At 38.5% G+C, this 12,685-nt stretch overlaps 1 protein-coding gene across 4 annotated transcripts in view; it reads right to left on the bottom strand.

Moving 5' to 3' along the window:
- Positions 1-12,685, bottom strand: part of TBC1D8 (TBC1 domain family member 8) — a 74,566-nt gene that overhangs the window by 52,705 nt on the left and 9,176 nt on the right. For 3 of the 4 annotated variants that reach the window (XM_038404814.2, XM_043515330.1, XM_038404837.2), the window contains exon 2: positions 4,393-4,503. In XM_038404814.2, the coding sequence (XP_038260742.1) occupies positions 4,393-4,503 (111 nt within the window). Of the gene's footprint in view, positions 1-4,347; positions 4,504-12,685 lie in introns of all 4 variants that reach the window. The other variant, XM_038404805.2, reaches the window with a different exon arrangement.

Below are 12,685 nucleotides of genomic sequence, written 5' to 3'. Positions count from 1 at the left end.
ATATGTTGAAAAGCACTGGTCCCAGTTCATATCCTCAGCGGACCCTGCTATTTCTGAAATAATTCTGAAAACTGACCATTTATTCCTACCCTTGTTTCCTGTCTTTTAACCAGTTACTGATTCATGAGAGGACCTTCCCTCATATCCCAAAATTCCTTACTTTGCTTAAGAGCCTTTGGTAAGAACCTTGTCAAAACCTTTCTGAAAGTCCAAATACACTATATCAACTGAATTCCCCTTTTGCTGACCCCCTCAAAGAATTCTAATAGATTGGTGAGGCATGATTTCCCTTTACAAAAGCCGTGTTGACTCTTCCCCAACAAATCGTGTTCAACTGTGTGTCTGATAATAATAGTAAAAATCAATGCAAAGAATTAATTTAGCTTCTCTGCAACAGCCTTGTCTTCCTTAATTGTTCCTTTAGCATCCAGTGGCCCCACTAACTGATTGGCAGTGTTCCTGCTTCTGATGTCGTTAAAAAAAATTTGATGTTAGTTTTGCCTCTTTTGCTAGTTTGCTCTTCAAATACTTTTTTGGCCTGCCTAATTCTACTTTTTGCACTAGACTTACCAGAATTTATGCTCCTTTCTATTTTCCTCACTAGGATCGGAATTCCAATTTTTAAAGGATGTCTTTTTGCCTCTAACCACCTCTTTTATTCTGTTGAGCTATGGTGGCATTTTTTGGTCCTCTAATTATTTTTTTATTTGGGGTATACATTTAATCTGAACCACTATCACGTCACTAGTCTTTTTAATTTCCATTTAACTAGCTTCCTCATTTTTGTATAGATTCCCTTTTTCAAGTTAAATGCTACTGTGGTATTTTCCCTCACACAAAGAAGTTAAATTTAATTACATTATGGTCACTATTACCAAGCAGTTCAGCTATATTCACCTCTTAGACCAGATCCTGTACGCCACTTAGGAATAAATCAAGAATTGCCTCTCCCCTTGTGGGTTCCAGGACTAGCTTCTCCATGAATCAGTCATTAATGGTGTCTAGAAATTTTATCTCTGGATTCCGTCCTGAGGTGACATACCCAGTCAATATGAGATTAGTTGAAATCTCCCATTATTATTGGGTTTTCTTTGTTTGTAGTCTCTCTAATCTCCCTGAGCCTTTCACAATCACCATCACCACCCTGGTCAGGTGGTCGGTACCATATTCCTACTGCTATATTCTTCTTGTTCAAGCATGGAATTTCCATCCATAGAGATTCTTTGGTACAGTTTCACTCATTTCAGATTTTCATCTTATATGACTCTGCTTTCTTTTACATATAGTACCACTCTCCCACAAGCATGACCTACTCTATCATTCCTATGTATTTTGTGTCCTAGTACTACTGTGTCCCATTGATTATCATAATTCCACCAAGTTTCTGTGATGCCTATTATATTATTATCCTCATTTAATATCAGGCACTTAAGTTCACCCATCTTAGTATTTAGACTTCTATCATTTGTATGTACGTACTTATAAAATTTGTCAATATTTAGCTGTCTGCCTTTGTGTGATGTAATTGAATGGGACTCTTTTTCGTTTGATTGTTTTTCTTCAGCTCCTGCTTGTACTTTATCAACTTCTATCCACTCCTCTTTACTAGGACAGAGAGAATCCCTGTTAATAGATCCTCCCCTAAGGGATGTATTTATCTGAACCATGTGCTCCTCTGTATCTGTTGACTGTCCCCCCTGCTCTTAAAGTAAAAAAGTTGTAGAGGAGTTTTTAAACTTGCATGCCAGCAATCCTGTTCCGTTTTAGTTTAGATGGAGCCCATTCTTTTTGTATAGGCTCCTCCCCTTCCAAAAGGATCTCCAGTTCCTAATAAACCTAAAACCTCCTCCCTAATACCATTGTCTCATCCATGCACTGAGATCCTGCAGTTCTGCTTGTCTAATTGTCCTGAACATGGAACTGGAAGCATTTCAGAGAATGCTACCATGGAGGTTCTGGACTTAAATCCTTTACGTAGCAGCCTAAATTTGGCCTCCAGGACCTCTCTCCTATCCATCCCTATGTCACTGGTACCTACATGTACCATGACTACCGGCTCCTCCCCAGCACTACGCATAAGTCTATCTAGATGTCTTGAGAGATCCACAACCTTCACACCCAGCAGGCAATTCACCATGGGGTTCTCCCAAGCATCACAAATCCAACTACCTATATTTCTAATAATCAAATCCCCCATTACTACTATCTGTCTGTTCCTAAAAAATCACCTCCCTCAGAGGGGGATCCTCAGTGCAAGAGGATACCATGGCACATTTGCGAGGAGGTCCCAACTGTGTGATTGTTTCTCTCCACTCCAGCTTGATGTTCTCCTTTCCGGAGACTTTCATCCTCCTCAACACCATATAGGCTGTCAGATTGGGAGTGGGACCACTCTACTGTGTCCCAGAAAGTCTTGTCTATGTACATCTCTGTCTCCCTTAGCTCCTCCAGCTCAGCAACTCTGGTGTCAAGAGATTGTACTCCATCTCCGATAGCCATGGGCTGCTTGCACTGAATGCACACAAGGCAGGCAATCATTTATGCTGTATTCAATACAATAAACTGGTTAGCTCCCCCTCTGCTGCTGAATCCACATAGTATAGATTAATGCAATATTGATCTATGCAACCAGAATTATCTTCTACTGACTTGAAAAAATTAACGGTTACTTACAACAATACATCTTGTAAATCCATTTGGAGAAGGGTGGCAATTCAAGATCTTAAAGAGTTATTTATTAAAGGCTCTCTAAAACTTCTATAACCTATACAAAAAATCTTAACCATTCCAGTCAAACAAGTGGTTCCCCTTGAAGTGGGGAAAAAAAACAAAACAAAACAGCTGCCCTAGCAGACTGAAGAAATCTGCATCGAGTAGAGTAATGATCAACCCGAGAGAGAGATATTACCTATGTTACTGAGAAAGGGACCTAAGCATTCTTTGAGATGAACACTGATTTGCATTCTAAAATGCCAAACTCATTTTCTTCATTACAAGAGCAATATTTAATAGCATGAAGTATTCTCTTCACAAAACATTCTCTTTTTAGTGGTGTGTTCTTACCTTTCAAATTAAAAAAAGAAAGTATCATATCAACAGCAATTATGAAAATGAGGAAACAGTAGCAGCTAACCATAGCCAAAGACAACATGGAGAACAGACTCTCTGCAAGCTTCCCCACACAAATGTAACAATGCACATTAATCCTGACCTACAACCCTTTGCTCCAGTTTCGTATCTTCAAAATACACTAAAAATCATACAGTGGTTTTGAGGTACAGACAGGCATCTATAGCGTAGTGTTCTCCAGTGCATGGAGCACCTCCTCAAGGGGGTACAAGGGAGAGCACACACGCCTGCACCTTCAAAATGTGAAATGAGTGCAGCTGATGAAGCAACATCTGCCAGAGTTTTCAGTAAGCCACAAACAACAAGTCTAATGCGTGAACTGCCTCCCTAATTTCAATGAATACTAAATCTAACACCATCAGTGATATTTTAAATGTCAACATTGTTAACTATTTCACTGCTCAATCCGTGAAAAAAAGGAGAGGAAATATATTATGAAGATCTACACCAGCATTTTCCAAAACAGGAGGAAGAATGAAGGACTAGCCAGGAGAGCACAGAAAGTGTATAAAAATGCATACATTAAAATTGGTAGGCTTTAAACACCACATAGCGGGATTGCTATGATTTACAAGCAGTTTATTTTTCTAAAGGGGTGTTCAGCTTTGAAAAGCATGGGAAACACCGCATTAAGAATTCATTTAAAGACTAGCAAATTCAAGTCTTCAGAGTGCTCTATTCTTATACTTCAGAGTGCACTTATTCTCATACCAGCACTATGATACTTTAAAAAGTATTATTTAAAAACATTTAGTATTTTTTAAAATCATCTCTTTCATGAGATTTTATTGTGATCAGAGGAGCTGGGAGACTTTTTTTTTTTTTTTTAAATAAACTGCAGGTAAAAATTAACTGCAGATACACATGTTGAAGACAGACCAGAACAAAAAGCCTCCTGCTGCAAGTGGCCTGCACAGGCTACTATCTGAAATGATAAATATGTGAATGGAATGACAACATTTTGCAACAGACAGAAAAATAGGAAGGCAGCAACAGCCAGATTTTTTGTTCTTGCTTAACAGAAGAAAACATTCCCTTATGTTATTAATACCTTGAAATATAACCAATAAGTATTTTAGTTGTTAAACAAGTCACAGCCAGTAGCCTTTACACACGAGGTTACTAATTTTGATTACCTTCAGCTTCTTGGACATGCAGATACTGAGCATGCTCAGAATTTAGCTTTGGGGATTTTTTTTTAATTGGTATGTAACTCACCAGCGGCTATGGCCCAGTAAACTTCTGATCCATTCAATAACTCACCACATGCTATGGCAGAGTAAACTGGTGATCCCGGAACTTGAAGTAAAATTCGAAATGGAGCAATACGCGCATTAGAATCTAGCACTGCATCCAGGGCACCCACCAAACGACCTGGACACACACAGAAAAGGAGAACGACATGTTTTAATAACAGCAGCACCATCTCTCACTGAACCAGTTTATCACTATTAGACCTATTCATGTTTAAGACCCTTAAATTAAGCACAGATCAAAATTATAACAAAGCTCTCTAATACTGGCTTGTAAAATCGAGAAGTGTTCAAATGCACCAAGGACTAGAGGACCAGGAAGACCAAGTTTTTCTGCTTCTAGTTGGTTTATTATGCCATATATACCTAAGACTAACAGAAGCTGGATATGAGTCAGCAGTGTGCCCTTGTTGCCAAGAAGGCCAATGGCATTTTGGGTTGTATAAGTAGGGGCATAGCGAGCAGATCGAGGGACGTGATCGTTCCCCTCTATTCGACACTGGTGAGGCCTCATCTGGAGTACTGTGTCCAGTTTTGGGCCCCACACTACAGGAAGGATGTGGATAAATTGGAAAGAGTACAACGAAGGGCAACGAAAATGATTAGGGGTCTAGAGCACATGACTTATGAGGAGAGGCTGAGGGAGCTGGGATTGTTTAGTCTGCAGAAGAGAAGAATGAGGGGGGATTTGATAGCTGCTTTCAACTACCTGAAAGGGGGTTTCAAAGAGGATGGCTCTAGACTGTTCTCAATGGTAGCAGATGACAGAACGAGGAGTAATGGTCTCAAGTTGCAATGGGGGAGGTTTAGATTGGATATTAGGAAAAACTTTTTCACTAAGAGGGTGGTGAAACACTGGAATGCGTTACCTAGGGAGGTGGTAGAATCTCCTTCCTTAGAGGTTTTTAAGGTCAGGCTTGACAAAGCCCTAGCTGGGATGATTTAACTGGGACTTGGTCCTGCTTTGAGCAGGGGGTTGGACTAGATGACCTTCTGGGGTCCCTTCCAACCCTGATATTCTATGATTCTATGATTCTAAGCTTTGAAACCTAAACTATGGTTAGAATACATAAACATGTATTATTTAGAACAGTCTCAAATGCATTGCGTCTCAGAGTCTATTCCATAATAATTGGCTCCTGAGTAAAACAAGTCTTAGCATATTATAGCTAGCTGTTTGAACTGGAGTCATGAATTGGCAGGTGAAAATATAACACAAAGAAAGTACCAAACCGTGTCCAACTATGACAGGAAAAACAATCAGAAAAAAAATCAAAAATTCCTCCAACTACAAAAGATAAGCACTTAAAATGTGCATTCCCCCATTGCCTCATAAAAAGTTCCAATTCTGTAAGATGGTCTTAAAATTCTGTTTTTGCCAACAACAATAATACAATTAGGAGCACCCTATGAGTCCGCATCCAGTCATCAGAGGAAGCTGTAGGGCAACGGCATAGCACAGTCTAACCTGCAAGTTTCAAAATATTGAAGACCATGTGATTAACAAAGAAAGAAACAGCCCAGACTAATTTTTTCATCCTGATAATAAACCTATGAGTTGGGATTTTTAAAAGCACTTAGTTTAGGCCTCACCTTGGTCCCATTTAAGTCACTGGCAAAAGTTAGACCAAGCACTTCTGAAAATCCTGATAAAAGGTCAGACTTGTAAAATATGGTTATTTTTAGAGAATACAAGAAATGCACCCATATAATGAAGCCATGTAAATACATGAAAAATGAAGGGCATTTATCTTGTTTCTCAGTTTGTGAAAATTAAATTCCCTTTTCTGTCCCTGAATGATTGATCACAGCAGCTATTCCTCTTTTCACTCTGTACTTCTGCTTACCAGTTCCATAATGTTCACTAAGTTTCCAATAAATGAAAACAATAAATACCACTCACTCCCCACATCAGCTAGGTTAGCCACAGTTTAAATATTATAAAAACAAAATACTGAGAAGCCAAAACTAAGAAGAATCGTTTTTAATATATTATATTTTTAAAAAAGATCTTAGCCAGGTTCATTCACAAACTCCAATGATGAGTCACTGGAATATATATCTGAAGTCTCCCTCTTCAGTTAGTTTTGTATTTTCATAATTAATATCATACATTAGGAGCCTGACAGTCTTTCCATAGACACTAATGGAAGTTCACTCATACACTTATGTGGGATTTAGATTAGGCCCCACTCTATTTTTAATTTGGGTAGGATGGAGGGTGCTTTCTAGTTTTACAAGTAAGAACGTTGTCTAGATTTCTGGTCTCCCATATCTGCTGCCGATTCCAAAGCAGTAAAACAAAGGTGCACCAGTGATGCAGAACAAACAATTTATGCACGTTTCACTCCTGTATTTTGATTATTTTCTTCAAGAGAGAAAAGTATTTAGTGCAGGCTAAAACAATTTCCTAGTTTGACACAAGTATAACAATCTTTCTGAGGTACTCATTACTATAACTTTAGCACGTCTATTTTTGAGGTGCTACAGCAATGGCATAGGTTGAAATTTAACTAAACTAAACAATTTAACTAAACTAAACTAAACAAGATCCAAATATAGATCTTTCAATAATTAAATCTGTGAGTGCTATAAAAACTATGCAACGTTAGCCAAAACGTGTACATGAACCTTGTAAGATTGAGTACAAAGTTTAATATTAAAGAAAGGACGAAAGCTACTTAAATTATTCAAATGGTGCTGCCTTCCAAGTGTTTTTTCTATCATATAAACTCTGAACTCCGCTTAATACTTGTAACATACAACAACACAGTGCTTCCTGCTGAATGAACCAATAAAAGCATGCAAACAAAAGAACTTTCTAAAGGAACACAATTTGAATTTTAAAATCAACTTTTTCTTTAGATTTTTTTTTTATGTTTCTGATAGATCACCCTTTAAAACAGTCCTTACATTTTTTAAAAATTATTTCTCATATATGTTACACACACACACACACACACACACACACACACACACACACACACACACACACACACACCACTCCCCTGTTGATGTTAAAGGGTCTTCTTAACCATGAAGAAACTGATTGACTTTTACAGGGAAAAGCAAATCTTACTATCCATACAAGCCTATCAAATAAAACAAACTAGAAGAAAAATATGTTTTACTAACTTCATTCTAGTAATCATAGGTCTGTCTTGATACCAGAAGTAAATATGATTTTCAAGTTCATTGCATTCTTTTAAACAATAATACTACCAAGCTCTCTATTTCAATTTTTTAGCTTCAAACAATGTAAAACCATTTCAGGAGGGAAAAATAAAGCCACCGAGAACAACATGCATTTGATTTTTTATTGCACTACAGAAAGCTGCAGCCACAGGTTTTCTAGTAAGACTTCAGAGTCTAGAAATAGATCATCTCATGAACACATAAGCCTTTTCATGATTTTATCACAATTACAAAGAATGTTGAAATGCAATGTGGACATCAACCAAGGCTGGGGGAAGAGGAGGGAAGAAAATTGCTTTTCAGCTCTAAAATCAGTTTGTGCTCAATAAACACTTTCCCTGGTCATGGGATTTCAAAGCAAGTGTTTAACTTGTATTCTTATGGAAACAAACAGCTCTCTAAAACAAAATTTGCACTCTTACTGTAGATCATGGATCTTAACTACAATTTTTGTTTAGTTACATTTCAAATGTTTATCTTTATGCACATTTTACACAACCTAAATAGTGCAAATCAAACACTGTAAAGTTACACCTTATATGGAAAGTACAACCAAATTAGAATTACAATAAAAATTTCTAATCTGAAATCCATTTTATAAAGTTCACATTATTTTATGCATACCAGTTCAATAAATAAATAAATCCAAGTACAAGCTAGCAGGAGACTGAAGCACTATTTTCAGATCCTGTTACAGATAGGCAGTGTCTTTGCTTTACCAAGATCATAGCGTAATCTAATCAGCCTGGAAGCAGCATGCTACATAACTGTATGATTAGGTCTTCTTATTCACATTAATTCCAATTGTGTGTGTAACACAGCTGTGCACCCTTTTTTTGTTTTTTTTGTTTTGTTTTGTTTGGGGGAGAAAAATAAAGTGATACCTTTCTGGTTATCAAATAAACTTGCAGAAGTATGATCCACCATTTGAGCTTAATCTGTATTTACCTGAAACCTCAAAGAGAAGATATCACAAATTGCAATGTATGACCCTATATTTTGAGTACCACAACTCACAGCTACGGTCTAGAAAAGGACCAATTACAGTAAAGTCACCTGAAAAACAATGATTTTTATTTAAACGTATTTATTCAAGCTCTCAGGAATGCAGATTTCTCTAAATTGGTGTGAATTTTCCATATGATATTTGAAGAATTCCACTAAACTTTAAGAAACTGGATGTTCGAAAATTAAAGCTGGACTCAAAATCAGACACTTTAAAATCTGGGTTTGTGAAAAATATTGATTCTTTCCATCTGTCAATTCAAGATTTTGGGGAAGTAATCTAAGATGTAATTAATTAAGACAGGTCAGGTAGCACCTGATCTAAAGATCTCCCTTCAAAGAATAAAAGGCTCTCTCTGCCCATCAGCACTGCACCTAACAAGTCTTTAGGTAAAACTAAGGTAAAGTTTTCAGAAGTGCTTATGTCCCCATTTACAAAAGTGGCCTGGGCAGTTAGGATCCTAACAGTTTTTTGAAAGTCAACAGGACTAGGAGCCTAAAAGCTCAAGCCACTTTTGAAAAAGTCACTTAGGGTGTTTCTACACTATGACTAGAAGGTGGGATTGCAGCAAGTGTAGGCATACCCAAGCTAGTTTTGGTTGAGTTAGATCACTAAGGCCTTGTCTACAGTACCACGGTAAGTAAGTAGTGACCTAAGTTACACTTCTCCAGCTATGTGAATAACGTAACTGGAGTCGACGTAGCCCAGGTTGACTTACTGCAGTGTCTACACCGCTCTGCGTCGATGGAAGATGCTCTCCGATCAACTCAACTTACTGGAGAGCGCTTTGCAGTCGATTTAGCAGGTCTTCACTAGACCTGCTAAATCGACCCCTGCTGCATTGATCACCGCAGCATTGATCCTGGTAAGCGTAGAATGGCCTAAAAAATAGCAATGTAACCACATCAGCATGGTCTAGCCCATAGGTGCTGGATCTAGAGGTGCTGCTGCACCCCTTGGCTTAAAGTTTCCATCATATACAGGGTTTACAGTTTGGTTTAATAACTCTCAGCACCCCCATCATACACATTGCTCCAGCGCCCCTGAACTAGCCACTCAGTACAATCCTCTCTAGGACGCTGGATATATACCTGAGCAGCTAACACAGGCTGCTGCAGCTGCACTGCTCTTTCTATTGAGATAGTTCGATTACAGTTAGCTCAGATATGCCTACACATGCTGTGATTACTCCTCCTGATTGCTGTGTTGTCATACCCCTCGGGCGCTTTTGAACATTTTAACGAGTCTAGCTGCAGATTCTAGATTCAAGGGTTTACAAGAAGAGAGGCCCAAGCTTGCTGTAAAATTCTAGCTCTCCTAGCACATTACTTTGCCCCGATATATCAATACTCAGTAGGTCATTAAGCATTTTAGTGCCATGTGCCATCCCTGCCTCTCATGTCCTCTCTCATCCAGAAGCTTAGAAGCATAATCAAAACTGGAATATGGGAGCAAAACAAGTGGTCAGGTAAAAACAAAATGCTTTTACACAAAAGAGTTATAAATACACTGAATTAAAACAGAATGCTTCCATCTGTTGCAATGAGTGAGGTTCAAATTCAGGATGACAGCTAATGATTGTGAGAAATACTTTCTGCTCTACATCCCAGACGACAGACATGAGACTTTGGGCAAGAAGTAATCCATGGGAAAAAAGAAAAAAAAAAATCACACCAAGAAAACACAGAAGTTCTGTCTTATCTAAAACTTTTAGAAATAAAAATCGACAATGAAATAACTTCTGAATGGAATTAAGTATTATTCAACCCAAGTTCCCTCAAACAATATATCTGAGTATTTTTGTTGCAAAGTAACAACTGAACAGCTCAATGCACTTTGCAAACAGCAAATTAGAAAGTTACAATACCCTGTGAGGTTGGCAGTTACCTGTATGCTACAGATGGGCAAAGTGGTTAAGCAACTTGCCTGTTATCACAGAGGAACTCAGCAGAACCAGGAAGAAAACCCAAACCTTCCAACTCAGAAACCCCAATTTTTCCCTTATGCTCTGTTTTACAGGTAGCTTAACTGGCCTCTCCCTGAGGATTCAACCTGCAAAAGGGGAATCCCTGGATGAGGTAGAGCTATAACAACTGCCCTGTTCTGTTGATTTCCTCTGAAGCATCTGGTACCAGCCAGTGTCAGAAGACAGCATATTGGACCAGATGGACCATTGGTCTGACCCAGTATGGCCATTCTTATTTTCTTACCAGCTCCACACCACCCTTCTGAACCTCTTAGCACAAGTGAGGCACATGGATGGAAACTGCAGAGTTCAACTGCTGTGTTCCAGCTATCAGAACATTCCACTGGGTTCACAGGCAGCTGGACATAACTAATTGGAGCAGTCTAAGGCTGGTCCAACTCCAGGACAGGTAGCAGCATAAAGGCAGCTTAAAGCACCTTTGCATCCCCCTACTTCTGATCTGCACTGAGCTAATTTCTGACGTGCCTCAGGATCTGGCCCTCATCCTTGTGGGTTAAATATAGGCAAAGAACTCTGTTCTGGTGAACAGGTGTTTGGTATAGCAGGCGAGGGAACATCAAAACAAGGAAAACTTAGTACCAAAATTGGCATCGAGTTCTTCCTAGAACCAGTATAACATGACACTCCGATTTTGCTTGCAGCAGTTCTAAATGTTTTAGTTATGCAGCAGCGATGTTTAACAGATTCCTGCTTTCACCCATATTTCACTGAGAAACTTCTGCTTTATAGCTCTATAATATCAGGAACATTTTTGGTTACACAGACAGCTAAAGACTAGCAGATGTAAACTAGGATAGAATTTATCTCATACAAACATAGGTTGATTTCACCAAGATTGCATAGGGTACAGATAGGGCAAGTTTCAAGCCAACAGGACACACATACAGTGGTGTATTTCTTACTAGCTTTCTCAATTCAACTCAACAGAATTTATACCGATAGCAAGGAAAGGTATTTAAAGGGGGGAAAAGATAAATTAATACTACACTAACCCTGCTGTAACAAAAAAAACAAAACAAAAAATTCCTTGGTGATGATGCTGGTTTTACCACATTTGAAAAAAAGCTCACGAAGCTAGATTTCAATACTAAGGGCGCGATGTGGCAAACGTTTATGCATGTGTAATACATTACACAGGAGTAATCCCATTGAAGTCAGTGGTACTACTTTCATGTGTGTTTGCAGGATCAGGCCCTTCAACGCCTAGGCAACAAGTCAGTGCCTTAAATTACTTTTTCACCATGTAAAAGTGAACTGAAATTATAATTGTTTGTGTTACTTCTTAAACTGAGTGTCCAGCATTATGTTCTTTGTGAAGCTGGAAGTTATCATATCCCAGCCAGCTAAGTTTTTACTTTTAATGGTATTATTTCACAAGTTTTCTTCAATGTTTTCTGTGGGTTTATATTACTCTGAGGTTTAGCTACCCATTTGTTTCATATGCTAATATCCTTGGAAATTCAAGATACGATCATGGGGTCTGCTGTCACAGAGTGCTGTAGGAGAGTGAAAGGGACGCGATATAGGAAGGGGGAGGAGGAAGGAGCAGAAGTATGCACATGCTTCCCCACTTCCTTAAAACCCACAGTGTACTTCTCCTAGTGTGTTATGAAAGAACAAATTTATCATGACCCCCTCTTCTCCTCAGGCCATTTTTCCAAGTATGCTTTTATCCACACAATTCTTGCAGAGGGTTGTCACATTTATTTAACAGGAGTCAACATGACTGCAGCCTAAGATATACTAAGATAAGGTTGCCATCCATGTTGGTTCTAAAGTCCACAGAGCTAAAGGCTGACACACTACAAGTCTAGAAAAACTGTTTCCAGCTTAAAATTAGTGTACCTAATAAATATGTGGGACATATATGCTGCCTTTTGATAGTGCCCTAAATCACCATAATATAAATTCTGTTGAATACTGTCAAAAAAGAATCTCTCACACATTTTGTTGGTGCCATATAATGCCCCCACAAAGTTATTAGGAGCACTGTAGTATTACATAATTCTAGTAAGCACAAAAAATCCTTTAGAAATTACCCATCTTGTTGTTCTGCAGAGCCTGTCCACTACGACACAACAGCAACAAAACACATTCCCTCTATATTTATTCCAA

This window comes from Dermochelys coriacea, chromosome 1 (assembly GCF_009764565.3).
Source record: "Dermochelys coriacea isolate rDerCor1 chromosome 1, rDerCor1.pri.v4, whole genome shotgun sequence".
NCBI lineage: Eukaryota > Metazoa > Chordata > Testudines > Dermochelyidae > Dermochelys > Dermochelys coriacea.
Note: the sequence above shows the minus strand (reverse complement) of the source record. Positions and strands in the feature narration are given on the sequence as shown.